At 35.8% G+C, this 17060-nt stretch overlaps 2 protein-coding genes across 2 annotated transcripts; both read right to left on the reverse strand.

The window, feature by feature from the left end:
- Nucleotides 1–4244: 4244 nt before the first annotated feature.
- LOC138874063 (uncharacterized) lies at nucleotides 4245–6488 on the reverse strand. The gene is made up of 2 exons (XM_070152566.1): nucleotides 5893–6488; nucleotides 4245–5787 (listed from the first exon to the last, which is right to left on the reverse strand). Exons 1-2 carry the CDS (start codon nucleotides 6486–6488, stop codon nucleotides 4245–4247), a joined length of 2139 nt encoding a protein of 712 aa, XP_070008667.1.
- A 5017-nt stretch (nucleotides 6489–11505) lies between these two features.
- On the reverse strand, nucleotides 11506–14683 carry LOC104210209 (uncharacterized). The gene is made up of 2 exons (XM_009759045.2): nucleotides 14297–14683; nucleotides 11506–12087 (listed from the first exon to the last, which is right to left on the reverse strand). Exons 1-2 carry the CDS (start codon nucleotides 14585–14587, stop codon nucleotides 11926–11928), a joined length of 453 nt encoding a protein of 150 aa, XP_009757347.1. The 5' UTR covers nucleotides 14588–14683; the 3' UTR covers nucleotides 11506–11925.
- Nucleotides 14684–17060: the final 2377 nt, after the last annotated feature.

The raw sequence follows: 17060 nt of genomic DNA on the forward strand, positions 1-17060 counted from the left end.
CGACACCTCGATGATGCAAAATAGGAATATGAAAAAGTGAGTGAGTCTGTAGAAAAATTTCAAGTCAGTCTTGCGAATGTTGAACAACAGCTAGCTTCCTTGGCCTCCAGAAAGAAGAAGATCATCGCACTCTTGGACAATTAATAGGTGAAGTTGGCTAAAAGTCAAGAGAACGTTGACGTTACCGAAGGGGAGATTTATACCATTGAAGCCAATCATCCATTATCTGACGATAAAGCAGAGAAACTATCCCTCCTAAAAGGGGCAGTTGAGACGAGCCGCCAACAAACCCTTAGCTTCAAACCTTTTTTATGATTTTAGAGTTTTTTTTTTCTTAGGATTCTCGACTTGCGATTTTTTTTTATAACTAATATCATGTAATGGAGTAATTATGTCTTGGAGTAATAAAGTTATCTTTATTATTTCTTTTAATATGTGATATTTCTCTTTGAGACCCGGATTCCCTCCATTACTCCCAATTATTTCCTTCTTAAATTTCAGCATATGTCTTGTATGTTGGTTTTGTTGTTTCGCGAAAAAGAATTCATATTTTGCTGTAGGAGACTTCAAATCATAAGCCGCTTGCTTCTACCAAAATTGGACTCATAGGAATAAAACATATCAAAAAATTAGCACGAATCTCCTTTTGTATCAGCTGGAATTAATTTTCAAAGTTGATCTACACGTCTGGCCCGTGTTTAGCTCACAGCTTTGCACACTCTGCGCAAAATAAATCACATCTCGAGATAGGAGCATCCAAATCACAAGCCGTTTGTGATGTTAGAAAATAGACTCGGAGATCTAAAACTCATATAAATTTCATAGCAAAACTCCTTTAGGACTGTCAACAGAAAATTCAAGAAGTCGACTCAACTACAGTGAATTTTCAGATTTGTGTACCTTCGGAAAAAATAATTATATCTTGAGCTTGGAGTGTTGGAATTGCAATCCGTCTATGCTGTTAGAAAGAAAGCCCAGAGATCTAAAACTCATATAAATTTCATAACAGAACTCTTTTCGGACTGTGAACAGAAAATTCACGAAGTCGACTCAACTGCAGTGAATTTTCAGATTTGCGTACCTTCGGCGAAAATAATTGTATCTTGAGCTTGGAGTGTCAGAATTGCAATCCGTATGTACCATTAGAAAGAAGGCACGGAGATATAAAACTCATATAAATTTCATAATAGAACGCTTTTCGGACTGTGAACAAAAAATTCACAAAGTTGACTCAACTACAGTAAATTTTCAGATTTGCATACCTTCGGCGAAAATAATTGTATCTTGATCTTGGAGTGTCGGAATTGCAATCCATCCATGCCGTTAGAAAGCAAACTCAGAGACCTGAAGTATCTATGAATTTCATGGAAGAACTTTTTTCGGTCTACCAACAGAAAATTCGCAAAGTTGACGCGACTGCAGTGAACTTCCAGATTCGCATGCATATAGGAGTCTTTGCGGCATAAGACCTTCTGGATTAGTTAAAGTTCCAGATCATGTATTCCACACATTTTTTTTTGAAGCTTATGCGACTGAACTTAGAATGAAACTCTAAGATGCCTACGGACCTCGGTGAAGATGATCAAGTCATAACATAGTTCAAAATAGGTGAGTTTTTTTTTGTGTCCTAACTTTTGCCTAGGCCGCCTCTTTTGAGGTTTTCGACCTAGCGGACTCTTTTTTTTTGGGTGCCGTTCACAGTTTAGGCTCATGCGGTCCAGGAGTTTTGCAACATGCAGTTTAGATTCTTGTGTCAAGGAGCGTAGCAGCATGCAGTTTAGGCTCGTGCATTAAGGAGCTTCATGACTTGCAGTTTAGGCTCGTGCGTCAAGTAGCGTTTATTCTTCAAGGATAGTAACTCTTTAAAAATTTCCCGTTGATAGGGCCAATTCTCATGCCATCTGCATCAACTAACTTGTAAGCTCCACTTGAATAGGCTTCTTGCATAACATATGGACCATCCTACTTTGAAGTGAATTTGCCTCCAGATTTGCGAGAGGTGATAATAGGTCTTCTTACTGCAAGAACTTGATAGCCAACTTAGAAGGACCTCAATCGAACCTTTTTGTTGAAAGCACGAGAAAGACGAGCTTGATAACATTCAAGACTTTGTTGAGCTTCTAGCCTTTTTCATCAAGGGACTCAAGTTCTTCAAGGCGCAGGCGAGCATTTTCTTCCTCAGTAAGACCTTCTTGGACAACGAGTCGCAAGGACGGTATTTGACGCTTAAGAGGAAGAACTGCTTCGACTCCATAAACAAGAGAATAAGGAGTTGCTTGTGTCGGCGTGCAATGAGTCGTACAATATGCCCACAAAGCTTCTTCCATTCTGTCATGCCAATCTCTTTTAGACTTGGAGACGACCTTCTTTAACAAGTTGCAAAGCGTCTTGTTAAATGCATTGGCTAGTCCATTTGCAGCAACATAATACATTAACGAATTATGTTGCTTGAAGCCAAAAAGTTCACAGATCTTGGTCATCAATTTGTTATCGAACGGTTTGCCATTATCTGTTATTATATAACTAGGAATGCCGAAACTATATATGATGCTCACTCGAATGAAGTTTGCAACATTCTCTTTCTTCACTTCCTTGAGAGCAACGACCTCTGCCCATTTTGAGAAATAATCAGTTGCGGCCAAGATGTATAGATGTCCTCCAGAAGATTTTGGAAGTGGTCCAACAATATCTAATCCCCAAGCATCAAATGGCCAAGATGCAACAGTAGGGTGTAACATTTCAGGAGGTTGGTGCATAAAATTTGCATGAAACTGGCAAGCCTTGCATCTTCGAGCATAATCTAAGCAATCTTTCACCATTGTTGGCCAGTAGTAACCCATCCTCTTAATGTGGAAGTGGAGCTTTGGCCCAGATTGATGTGATCCACAAACTCCAGAGTGTGCCTCTTGCATAGCTTGAGTTGCTTCATCTTCCCCTAAACAACGCAAGAGAACTCCCTCAAATGATCTTCGATACAAAGTGTCTTTGTAGTAAAGGAAGCGAGGGGCACGCTGACGAATTTCAGTCTTTCTTCTTGGATCTTTTGTAAGTATCCCATAACATAAGTAGTCGATCATGGTTTTTCGCCAATCAACCTTCACAGCTTCAACAACGGCTACCAAACGCTCGAGCTTGCTTTCTTCGTCCTCGTTCTCATCTGGCGGCACTATCCATTTTTGGCAGATAGTGATTTGTGTCTGGCCGGGCAAAGTCAATGTTGAAGGTAGAGTATCTAAGGCGTCAGCCTTCTTATTTTCCTTCCTTGGCACATGCTGAAGAGTTACATTGCCAAGCCATCCAATCAATTTCTGTGCATAATCATAATAACGACGCAATTCTGGCTTTTTGACCTCGTAACTACCTAGCAATTGATTGATCACTAACTTAGAGTCTCCAAAAATATGTAATTTGAGTTGTCTCATATCAATGGCCATCTCAAGCCCAAGTATGCGTGCTTGATATTCCGCAACGTTGTTGGTGCAATGTTGTGTTAAGGTGAAGGAATATGGCAAGACTTCCCCTTGAGAAGTGACAAACACAACACCTGCACCAGCTCCCTCACGATGTGCGGAACCATCAAAATACATTTTCCACGGTGGTTGCACTTCGATGACCATCGCATCCTCATCAGTTAGTTCATCAGTCAACTTCCAATCATTAGGAATTGGATGATCTGCCAAGAAATCTGTCAAAGCTTGTCCTTTCACAGCTTTTTGTGGGATATACACAATCTCGAATTGTTGAAATTGGAGGTACCACCTTGCTAATCGATTATTGAGGACGGGTTTTGACATAACAAACTTGATCGGGTTCGCCCTTGAGACGAGACGGACGACATGAGATTGAAAGTAGTAGAGGGAATTTTCGATCGGAGAATACTTTAGCTCATTTGGGGTCATCATCCTACTCAAGTAGTAGAGGGAATTTTCTTTATTTTCACCATTTTCCTGGGCCAAAAGGGCTCCCAGTGACCTTTCTTGGGCTGCAATATATAGAATCAATGGCTTTCCTGGTATAGGGGCTGCCAGAACTGGAGGTTTCATCAAGTAGGATTTGATGTTTTGGAATGCATTACTACAAGCTTGGTACCATTCAAAAGGTATACCCTTCTTCATGAGTCGGCTAAAAGGTTGGCACTTCCCTGCTAGATTTGAGATGAATCTTCTAAGGTACGCCAATTTTCCTTGTAGACTTTTCAGTTCATGGATATTTTTGGGCTCGGGTATCTTCAAGATGGCGTCAACTTAGGCTTGATCTATCTCAATCCCTCGATGTCGAACAATGAAGCCAAGGAATTTTCCAAAAGTAACTCCAAAGGCATATTTCAACGGGTTCATTCTAAGTTGATATCTCCGGAGTCGTTCGAACACCATTCTTAAGTCTTGTAAGTGGTCTCCTCTCTTTCTTGATTTCACCACTAAATCATCGACATAGCATTCCACATTCTTGTGGAGGATGTCGTCAAAGATATTCTGCATTGCCCTTTGATATGTGGCGCCATCATTCTTCAAGCCAAAAGGCATTACTTTGTAGTAATAAATGCCTTTAGGAGTGCGAAACGCAGTAAGCTCTTCATCTTTTGGTGCCATACGTATTTGATTGTAGCCAGATGATCCATCCATGAAAGACATCGCCTCGTATCCGGTGGTGGCATCAATCATAAGCTCTGGAATGGAGAGCGGAAATTCGTCCTTAGGGCATGCATTATTGAGGTCTCTAAAATCGACACAAACTCGAATTTGGCCATTTTTCTTCTTTACAGGAACAATGCTTGAAATCCATGAAGGATATTTAACCTCCCGAAAGAAACCAGCTTTGATAAGTTTATTGACCTCGGCTTCGATTGATGGGATCAATTCTGGCCTGAAGCGTCTTTGGGCTTGCTTAACAAGACGAGCTCCTTTCTTGACTACGAGATGATGAACTGCTACCTTAGAATCTAAACCAAGCATCTCTTTGTAGCTCCAAGCAAATACATCTTTATATTCTTTGAGTAGCTCCACATAAGTGTTTTCTTCATCTGTGGTTAATAGGGCACTTACATAGGTGGGCCTGGAGTCTTCTGCAGTGCCAAGGTTGACTTCTTTCAATGCATCAATAGTCATTTTAATTCCTTCTTCTAGTTCTGCAGGAGCGTCCTCAACATCTTCGTCTTTTTGAGTATCATCATCGTTAAAAGATATATGGCCACACCAAGAGGCATCTCCCAAATATTTGTCAAATTTCCTCAGGGATGAAGTGTATTGCTCCTTATTCGTAGTAATGTGATATGAAGATCCTACACTTTCTTCATCTTCGTCATGCTCTCTAGTGTGGACCACTGTGCGAGTCTTCACTTTGAGTACCTCTCCGCATGAAATCAAAAGTTCTGATTGTTGCCTCATTCTGGAAGGGACCAGGCTTTGACACTCTTTGGAGATACTTTGGACTCTAGATGGCAAAGGTCTTCTTATTTTTTCATAATTTCTATGGGACTTGTTCTTCTTCCTTTTCAATGGCCCAAACCTCTCAAATACAGAAATTCTTGTAGTTGGTTCTCCAAGTCGATCAAAGACAGAAGGCCTTTTATTAGGACCAGCGGGTTCATCTTCCGTCGTGATATAGTTAATACTTGCTCTTCTAATGGAGATGCGAACTAGTAGGGGTTGTTTGTAACCTAGACCCTCACGTGATTGCTTCACCACATGCTCATTATCCTTCATCGTGTTTGCTTTCCTAGTAGCTTCAGGTGGGAGCTTCCCTAACTTAGATGGTTCATTGGGATCATATCCAGCCTTTGCGAACAACCTGTAAGCATTCAGATCAAAACCTTAATTTGTGTGTTTCGTAGGGAGTGCCTTATATAGAAGCATGTGAGGGGCCACAAAATTTTCCAGTAGCTTTGAAGATAACTTTATGGTATCAATCTGCTTGATAGGAAGGGTTAATTCTCTTAGTGCACCTTTTTGGAGGCTTGATGATTCTCCTTCATCTTTCTTCACTTTTGGGACATAACGAAATAAATGAACTATTTTCTTGCCTTTGGCCTTCGTGATGTCATCAACTTTTACTCCCTTCATGATGTGGTTCTTCAAGTAGAACTTTGCATCAGTGAAGTATGCCTCGGCTTCAGAGAATGGCTTGTCGTCAGTAACTATCTTCTTTTTGACTCCATCTTTATTATATTTCAAACATTGGTAGTAAGTTGATGGGACAACTTTATTCTCGTATATCCACGGCCTGCCAAGCAACAAATTGTATGAAGCCTTTGCATCGATCATATGCATCCATGCAGTTGATTGCATATCTCCCATGGTGATTTCCAGATTGATAGCTCCTATGGCCCTTTGTCCTCCTTGATTGAATCCTTGAATCATCAGTCGGCTTTCAGAAAGTTCTTCAGTTGAGATGCCGAGTTCTTTCATTATGCGAATGGGAAGAATGTTAACTGCATATCCGTCATCTATCAAGATTTTGTTTATCCTCCTCTCGATCACATAACCCACCATAAACAAAGGGCGATTGTGTGGTGCCTCACCAAGTAGGAGATCGTCTTCAATGAAGGTGATTTTTGTATTACAGACATCTGCTTCTTAGAAAGAGGACTCAACAAGACTATTAGACAGTGATGGTGAGAGTGCTGACTTGACTTCATTCTTTTCCTCTTCTTCTTTATCAGCATTACAGCACAAGGCCTTGTCATCATCGTCAGAAATCCTCGTGCGAAACCAACTCGGAAAAAATTCTCCCAAAGTCACCGGGTGGCGTGGCTTTTGGTGATGGTGTGTCTCTATCTCCACCTTCTTTGGGTTCTTAACAATTTGTAGCTTCTTTAGTCTTCTCACCATCTTATTCCTCGTAGGTTGCTTCGTTGATCCTTTTTGCATACTTAATTTACGGCGTTTTCGATGAGTCACCAGGGTCCATCCTTCTTCATCAGGTTGATCAACTCGGACTTTGTCATCCTCCAACAATTCTTCATCTTCATTCCCTTCACAGATGCATATCTCAATCGGATCGAATGAGCTAAAGGTAATGGACACATGGTTTGTGCTTGCTTTTTCGTCTTCGAGCTCGATCTTCTTTTAACGAGCCAAATACATAACTTTGTCCTTGAAAACAAAGCACTTCTCAAGAGGGTGACCTACAAGCCGATGGTATTTGTAGTAATTCGGGTCATTGCTTTTTTCAGCTTCATCTGGTCGTTTCATCTATGGCAGCTCAATAAGCTTTAACTCGAGGAGTTCTTCAAATATTGCAGGCACATCGGAATCTAGAAATGGGTACTCCTTTTATTGCATCTCTTTGAGAGTCAACTTCCGATTTGCATTGTCTTGAGAGGAAGTTGTTTTTATACTCTGTTTCTTGCTCGCCTTGGTAGTAAACTTCAAAGGAGAGGCATTGACGTTCATGGATTCTTTGCTTTCATTTTTGGGTACGAACTTGCTCCATTTCTTGACTTCTTGCTTATCTCTTCCCTTGCGAGGTTCGTAGATGGGCAGCCCTTCGTTTCCCGCAGAAGCCATGCTCAACTCCATATTATGAGCATGGGTGGAAAGTTCTTCAAATGTCTTGGGCTTAATTCCTTGCAAGATGTAACGAAGTCCCCAATGCATTCCTTGGATGCACATCTCTATGCCAGAAGCTTCGCTTAGCCTATCTTTGCAGTTAAGGCTTGCATTCCTCCATCGATTGATAAAGTCAATAACTGGTTCATCTTTTCATTGGCGAGTGTTCGTAAGTTCCACCATGCTCACAGTACGCCTCATGCTATAAAAGCGATTGAGAAACTCTTGCTCCAATTAGTCCCAACTATCAATGGATCCAGCCTCGAGGTCGTTGTACCAATCAAAAGCATTCCCCTTTAGTGAGCGGACGAATTGCTTGACAAGGTAATCTCCATAAGTCCCTGCATTGTTGCATGTCTCAACAAAGTGTACAACATGTTGCTTTAGATTTCCCTTGCCGTCGAACTGTTGAAATTTGGGAGGTTGATAGCTGCCAGACATCTTCAGGCTATCGATTTTTGTAGTATACGACTTTGCGTACGTGAGAGAAGACTTTGAAGTGACCTCATACTTATCCTTGATAGTTCCCATAATGAATTCCTTTAATTGTTCTATGTGAACTGATCCTTCAGAGGAGACATGAAGTTCTTTGGTGGATGGCACTTGTTTTGTTGGAGGATCAGTCTTCTCGCGGACTTCAGGAAGCTTTCCAGGTGCATGACTTGATTCTCCATCCATCATGCTTTCAACTATGCCTGTCAATTTTGCGATACGGACATCTTGATCTTGAACATACTTTGTTAACCCATCAATTGCCTTTGTCAGGTTTGCAAGTTGCTCCTCCATTGTCGTGGTGTTAGTCATCGTTGCCTCCATGATTATTGCAGATGATGAAGAATAACCGAGACCTTCCCACGGATTGAACTCAGTTTGGAACATGTCATGTGGCGAGATTAGCGTAGAACCAACACTTAAGACTTCATCATCAGGTTGGGTAAGCTGACTCTTGGTATTGTATAAAGTAGGTTGAGCAAGAGCTTTCTCCACAACTTCTGCAATATTATATCCTCTCTCTGACTTGCTAGAAGAGGACCTTTCTTCTTCGAATGATGAAGATCTCAAAGCATGCATCGGTGCAGACGACACTTGTAGTGCTTGTTGCCTTAAGACGCTCGCCTTGCTCGGGTGATTGGCCCAAGACTCCCCATAGTAACGTTCAGGACACTTTCAACGTCAGAATAAAACTTGGAGTCAGCAACTTCGATCTTCTTTGAAGCCATCTTAGTGATCTTGAATGTTGAGAGTTGAGAAGAGATGAGAGGTAGAGATAGTCCCACTGGGCGTGCCAAAATTTGTAACAACTAAATTTCGCTCTTGAAAAATAATAATCAAGACAAAAAATATAGCGACAAATATTATATTTAATTTCAAGTGATGGGGTTACAATCACTAAAATATCTCTAAATCTAAAGAGATGTAGTCCTCTGGTTCTTCTCCTCACGGATGATGGTTCAAGAGTGAACTTGATGGATTTCAGATTTGTAGTACGCCACGAACGATTTGAAGCTCGTCACGAACCAGGATTTAGTGTTGGGTTATCACGAACGGAAAATTTGAAGTCGTTCGCCTATGACTTGAGTTCGCCTTTGGAATTTGACCAAAGACGACGATTGCAGATATGGATGGAGATCTTGATGTTATTCTTCAGAGCCTCTTTAGCCTTTCCTTCTGCTTACTTGCTTGTTTTTTAGTCTTCTCCTTTGACCCATTTATATAGGTGTGGGGTGGAGTAATCTCCAAGAAAACCCTAGTGAATCATTGGGCTTGAGGCTTATGGGCCGACCCATTTGATAGAAGACCAATTTGCGGGCTAGCCCAATAATATATTGGACTTTTATTTAAATCAATTTATTTTAGATTTAAATAACCGACCCGATTATACTAGCCCATAGTATCATTTGGACTAATATATATTTAATACATGATTAAATCCAAATTACTTGTGGATTTAAATTTAATAAAATTTTATTTATCTACAGTTACTTTTAATTTTGTCAAATACAATGAGTATTCCACTTTTATGTCATATATAACTTATGTTTACCTCTTTTTAGTAGCTTTAAAGAAGTGCTAATCTACGCAAAAAATATAGTACAAATATGAGTACTTAAATTTTAAGTTTTGAATGATAAAAATTTATAGTTTACTACATCTAATGGGCTTGAAATAAGGAAACCTATATAAAATAAAATTTAATTGCTTTTAGAATCCTAAATATAAAGATTTTCTACATAATTCAACTATGGAAAATTTTAATAATCAGAATTATAGTTGATTTCAATATCCTAGATATTAAAAAAAATAATTAAATGATCATTCTTACATATTTGGAAAATATTTAAATTACACTTTTATCCACTGTGAACTTTATTTTTAAAGGATAAAAAAGCGAACGATATTTCGCTAAGGACCTTCGTGCTTTTAATATAATAAGATAGATAGATATAGATAGATATGAATATAAATAAATACATTAATAATACAAAGATGAAAAAACTATTGAACATCTCCGAAAAAATAAAGAAATAGTTGTTGGAATCTTGAAAAAGTAGTACTAGCTACTGATATAAGTACAAACAATACAATATTATATAATTTTAACGTAAGTGCTTTCCTTTGGACCCATAAAAAAAACTATACAAATAGTAAAAGGAAAAATATCGTAAGTTGAAAGTTAAATTTATCAGGACCAAATTGTACTTCCAAGCAAGTAAATAAATAATCGCGAAATTCTTTTAGTAGTATAATTTTAAAAGCTGCTTCTTTCAATATTGCATCTCTAGTGTAGGGGTAACTAAACTTCAAATAAAACAAAAATTACTAATAATTTTTTGTCGTATATAATACAACTTCGTCGTTGTGTGTCACCAAACAACTAAATAAATCAAGAAACAACTACTATACAACAATTAATCACTAAAATGAGTATTCTATAAAGATAATTATTCGAAGGCAAATTTGTTGCAAAACTAGTTTGAGTGGAAGTTACATACTTACATGTATCGATGGAGTAAGAAGTATTATACAATCAAGTCCTTACAGGGTTATTAGAGATAGATTTCAATAAAAATAATTAATTAATATTCGGATAATAAGTTAAATTTTATTGTTCACATAAGTTATCAAATCAATTTTACTTTATTGCATAGTCATAGCTCTATCATCTTTGTCTCATCAATTATTGAATGTCTTTATGAGCTTTAAAACCTAAAGCTTCATGACGATGGCTTTATTACTTGATAAGAATTTGACAAGCAATAAAATGGTTCTTTATTCTTTCGAAGTAAACACGAGCACCATATGGTATATTGCTAATCACTACGCCCTCCGCTCCATTTTAATTGTCCTATTTCTCTTTTGTCCTTAAGAAATTATTAATAAGAGGATTTTTTTTTACTACTATACAACTATTTAATACTCTTCATTTCTAAGTTTTTTATGCTATGTACTCCCTCTGGTCCAAAATAAGTGATTTTTTGGCTTTTTTTTGTTGTCCAAAATAAGTGATTTTTCCGGATTTCAAGAATGAATTAATATTTTTTTCCTACATTGCCCTTGGAGTAAATAGTGTTGGAGTATGTGCTAGGAATATTTATGTGAAGAGATAGTAAAGGTTAATATGATCAATTTTATTACTAATTAATGTTAAAAGGTGAATTTCTTAATCAGTGTGAAAACATCTAAAAAAATCACTTATTTTAGACCGGAGGGAATAGTCAATATTTTTTCTTTCAAGAATATTTTAATACTAAGGGCCAAAATAGATAAAAGGTAATTAATTATATCTTGATTTTCTGAAATGTCAACTATTTGGACCAGATATCTTTAGTAATTAGGACACCTAATATGGACATGAGGGAATAGTAGCAATAAAATAAAGTAACTCACACTAATGACCAAATCAAACGAATGCAAGAATTAATCAAAGTGCGAAATAAAGAAACACACTTCACCAATATTTTACCAAAACAACTTTAAATTATAAGTGCCTTGTACCATTGGCGATTTCACACATAGCCAATGGTAGTAAAAATATCTCACATACATTATGTAGTCTAATAGATGTTTATTTTTGTTTTTATGGATAGACTATAATAGATTTATTGGAGTACAAGTTTCGCCCCAAATAAAATAAAAACTTAAGAAACCCTGAAGAACTTCAAAAAAGCTCACCTAAAATTTCAGGGTGTTTAAATTTATTGATAGTATTTATTAAGCTATGTCAACTTTAACGATGACATATTAGCTCGATTTTCTTGACGTCTCGAAATTAAAGTTGTCTATTTCTTAATAAAAGGGCGCTCCATTTCCCTAACTCGTACTTTAGGAACTAAGTAATAGTACTATATAAATCTTCTTCCTCAATCAATTGTAGTAATTAATGGCTGGGAAAAATGGAAGAGCAGAATTGAGATAACATCTTAGCCATATGAAACACAACGTTGCCACAGCCATTTCCACCATTAATAGAGTTGGTGCTGGTGCTGCTCCTCCTTTCCAATTGTAATTTGGCATGTTTCTTGTTTTCACGTGAAGATTTCTGCATTTTCAAGAAACCAAGATTAAATAAGTAAGAAAAATCAACACATGGACAAAGGGTTAACGATGGAGCGGTAAGTGGTTATTCATCCAGGTGTCGGATTCGAGACTTGGGTATAAAGTCGTTTTTAATATGGAACGCTTTACCTCCTAATATGGGACTTCTAGATGAAAATTTAAATTTAGTCGAGCCCCAATACAGATATCGGACAGTGGGTTGGGAACCAAAAAAAATTCAACACATGGTAATTACTAAATCCAAAAGAGTGATCTATAGTCAAAGTACATTTGGTCAAACTTGCTAATTCCAAAGTTGAGAAATTTAAGAAATAACCACTAAACAAGATATTTTTCTGAATAAAATGCACTTGAAACAATGAGCTGGAATTCACGGATGTATGATACAATCATTAATACATATCGACAGTCATTAAATGCCGTTGATACCGATGTTAGTTCTTGTTTTTTAATTTTAATATTTTGTTTTTAGTTTTTGGTTTTTTGCGTAGAAAATAATAGTATTTCTCGTTGTTTCAATCAAAAACATGTTGTACATGTAACGCTCCAGTGTCAAGCTCTATGCGCAAGCCGTGATTAAATTTAATCCGACTTTTTTTAAAGCTAATAATGTAAAAACAGTTGATCTTGGGTTTAATTTAATTTCAGAAGTTAAAAGAAAAAACTAAAGATATAAGACAATATAAAAAACAACAGTTCAATCTTTCTACCACTATATAAAGCATTAAGAGCTTGTTTGGATGTCTTAAGAAAACTAATACTATATATATTAGCTTTGACAATCCGTTGTTTGATATTGTTTTTCAACCTATGTATAACTAATATTAGTTATACACTCTATTCAGTATTATTTTTATACATAGCAAATCATGAGATTAATAATATCATAATTTTTAATATATAGATAAGCATGTAGAAAGACAAAACTACTCTTTCAAAACCTTTTCCAAACCGTCCAAGGGTATTTTTGTAAACAAATTTTAAAAAAACTTATGCAATGCATTTTATTTTTAATACACTAACCAAATAGTTAGTAAGAAATAATTTCAACATAACTGTCAGCATAACTAATACTAATCTTAGCATTATTAATACACCATATTCAGTTCTATTCTTATATACCATACCAAACGATCCCTAATTCTAACACCTTTTAAAATGCCTAGTTCTCGATATTTAGGATGGGATGATACAACTATCATGTAAAGAAGCAGAAGATTAATTATATAAAGCTAACTCATGAGATAACAATTACCTAGATCATATAAGAATATAATAGCTCATTCCTTCAACTATAATAACAATTCAGTAAAATTTCATATGTGGGGTCTGAAAGGGTAGAATATAAGCAGACATTACCCCTGTACGAAAGATAGAGACTATTTCTGTAAGACCCTAGGCTCAAGACGACGAAGCTTATTCCTTCAACTGATAGAATATTCTATCGCTGGAAGCATTCACGACGAATATTATTGCAATCTAACCCTAAATGCTAAAAGGAAACAAAATTAAATCGTAAATATTGTCAATGTCTCTGTAGAAAAAATTATGGCTGGTAGAGAATTGTATATTAAGTGGAAAAAAAAAAAAGTAAAATCACACTCTTGTCCAGCTAAAAGTCAGTAGATAAACTCGATAATGTATTTCATTTTCTAAAAGGGTCAAATTTATAACTTAGTTTATCAATTCACTTACAAAATAAAATTAAGAATATCAAAAATTCAAAATACAGATCATATGCACTTTTAGAAATATAAAAAGATATTTATCCTATTATTTATTCAATATTAAAATCTACTGACAATTTAAAGACCCCACAAAAAAGAAGCAGCAAGTAATTAGCTGGATAAGATAACGATAGTGCATATTCAATCAGTTACTCTAATTTAGTTTCCAATCAATTAATTTCTGAATTTAGTTTTCCATTTTAAATTAAAGTCTAATTAATTCTTTTTGGTTTCCCACCCAGTGTTCGGTACCCGCATTAGGACCTGACTAAATCAAGATTCGCGCCGGAAAGTTTCACATTGAGGGTAAAGCGCTCCGTGACAAAGACAACTTCATACCTAGGTTCGAACCCGAATGTCGGAATAAAGATGAGCCCTTGACGGTAAAATCTAATTAATTTCTCAAAATACAAGAATTTTCAAAGGAAAAAAAAAATAATTTTAGCTAGAGGAAAATGGACTTACAGATTCATGTGGAGGTTCAGCAAGAAGAGAAACTCTAACAATAGAACCATCTCTTAAATTATAAAAAGATAAAGGCTGATCACTTTTCATTTTAATTGATTTGTAATAAAGATCCAAATAATCATCTCCCCATGCTTTTTTAATCACTTTTTCCAAATCTTTTACTTTATCTGCTTGTTTCACCTCTGCATACATCTCCGACGTCGGCGACTTCACGTTTATCGTCAGTTTTCCTTCTCCGGTCGCCGGAATTTTCACCTGCAAAGATGGAGCTGAAGAAGAAGAAACCATTTGCCTTTTTTTTTTTCCTTCTAATTGTTTGATCAAGTTTTTTGTGTCTTATTTATGTTGTGTTACCTAACTTACCTCTCCTTTAATAAATACAAGTCTTCTTCTAAATTAGTGTAAGTATAATTTATTATTCATATATTTATTACTGTGCTCTCTTTGGTCCCAAATATTTCTAGTTTAGGTATTAGGGGAGGCGAGCGTTGACCCTACCTTATAAGTAATCGGATTATAACAGCTTGGGCGAAATTAATATGTTTTAAAATAATTGACGTTATAGATGAATTACAATATCAACATACTAGCGTAATCCCGCATATCGGGTTTGATGAGGATAATGTACATATTGACCTTACCCCTACGCTATAGAAAAATTATTTATCACATTTTTCCTTGTTTGAAATCTATCGTTATTATGACATTAGTATAGTATTAATTAATTAAGATGCTTAAGAATAATTTAAATAAATACTTTTACAATTAAATATTAAATGGTTTTCGCAATGAACACTACTAGAAATTCGGGAAAAATTGTCTAAAGAAATCGATCAAAATTGGTCGGTAATAGCTAATAACCATCCAAAACGCGACATTAACGTGTGACCGGTATTTTAAAGGTCGGAAAGGCATACCGATCAAAGTTGGTCGGAAATTACCGACAAACTTTGGTCGGTCAATTAAATTCAAAAAAAAAAATTCCGAAAAAATCGACCAAAGTTGGTCGGTATTTTAATTATGTTATTAAAAAATGCACCATCTGGGAATCAAACCGGGGTCTGTACTTTGGCAGAATACTATTCTACCACTAGACCATTGATGCATTTTGTTTTAAGACTGTCTTTTATTTCATTTATACTCTTTAATTGTATTTTCGCACGAAAATAACTGACCAAAGTTGGTCGATTTTATTAAAAAATAAAATTACCTGCCAAATTCAGTCGGTTTTTTAAAATGACCGGTCGAATTAACTGACCGATTTTGGTCGATATTTTTAATATTAATTTTAATTTATTTTAAATGAAAAACCGACCAAAGTTGATCGGTTTCTTGAAAAATAAATTTTGCGGGACTCAAAAATAGTTTCCCGTATTTTTGTGTTTGGTCGGTTTTGTAAAAAAAAATTAAAAAATAAATATTTTGAAAAACCGGCCAACTCGATTTTATCGAATTTCTAGTAGTGGAACGAGTAAAAACCTTTAAGAAATACTCCAGTTGGCCCACTTTAAGTGACTTTTTGGGTTCTTTTCATACATATTAAGAAATTTACCTTTTATCATTAATTAACAATGAAATTAACCATATTAACCTTAATTTGCTCATCGAAAATATAACAAACTACTCTTAGTCTTTTTGCTCCAAGGGCAACTTTAGAAAGAAGAAGTTAAATCCTTCTTGATATCTGAAAAATAAACATTATGGACCATAAAAAAAAAATTAAAAAATCACTTAAAGTGGACCGGAGAAAATATAATATTGACAGGGAATAATATTATTTATTTGAAATATCTTTGGTATTTTCCGTTAAAAAACAAGTAGTCTTAAAGATTGTGTGAATTAGGTCACTGGGGTTGTTGACTTTGTTCCATGTGTAACATGGTGGAATTAATAAAGGCAAATAGTAATGACCCCTTTACTTGGTGCAGAAATCAAGAATTAGAAAAATCAAAGAAAAAAAGAAAAGAAGATTGCGATTTATGATAATCCCCAGTCCTAAGTCACGTGACATTTTCTTTAATTGTCTGTTTTAAAAAAAATAATAACTTTATATATTTAAAATAATTTATTTTTAAACTTCTGAATTTAGTTTATTTATAATCACATAAATTTTAAACTTATTTTAGATCATAATTCTAATAATTTTTTCTTTTTTAAAAATTCTATCTTGTTAAATAGTGTCACATAAATTAAGACGGATTGATGTTTATTTATAATGCAGAAAATTTCGGGAGAAATTTAAAAATAGCCAGATTTACAACTGGTCATTCAAAAATAGCCATAGTTTCAAAAGTAATCGAAATTTAGCCACTTTTCATGTAAAGATAAATCTGAGCGAAAACACTGTTCAAAACCCGGAAAATACGCCTGTATATTATACTGGAGTTCCAGCATAAGTATGCTTGAACTCCAGCATATTATACGGGAGTTCCAAGATAACTATGTTGGAACTCCAGCATAATATGTTGGAGTTCCAACATAAGTACACTAGAACTCCAACATAATATACGGGAGTTTCAGCAAGTATAAATGTTCTGTATAATATACTGGAGTTTGGAGTACCGGTGCTCCAGTCTCCCGTATATTATACAGGAGTCAGCAAAGTATACCGGTCCAGCATAATATGCTGGAGTTCGTACACAGATGCACCGAACTCCCGTATATTATACGGGATCTGTCTCTGTTGCAGCAAAATAGTGGCTATTTTTCATTGACTTCGTAAACGATGGCTATTTTTGATTGACCAGTCCGAAAACTGGCT

Source organism: Nicotiana sylvestris, chromosome 7, assembly GCF_000393655.2.
Source record: "Nicotiana sylvestris chromosome 7, ASM39365v2, whole genome shotgun sequence".
Taxonomy (NCBI): Eukaryota; Viridiplantae; Streptophyta; class Magnoliopsida; order Solanales; family Solanaceae; genus Nicotiana; species Nicotiana sylvestris.

Coding starts and splice junctions, on each gene's coding strand:
- LOC138874063 (XM_070152566.1), bottom strand. CDS start 6,488: ATGGTGGGTTATGTGATCGAGAGGAGGATAAACAAAATCTTGATAGAT. Junction 5,788..5,892: donor AAGCAGATTGATACCATAAA/GTTATCTTCAAA, acceptor GAATGCTTACAG/GTTGTTCGCAAAGGCTGGAT.
- LOC104210209 (XM_009759045.2), bottom strand. CDS start 14,587: ATGGTTTCTTCTTCTTCAGCTCCATCTTTGCAGGTGAAAATTCCGGCG. Junction 12,088..14,296: donor CTGAACCTCCACATGAATCT/GTAAGTCCATTT, acceptor TTGAAAATGCAG/AAATCTTCACGTGAAAACAA.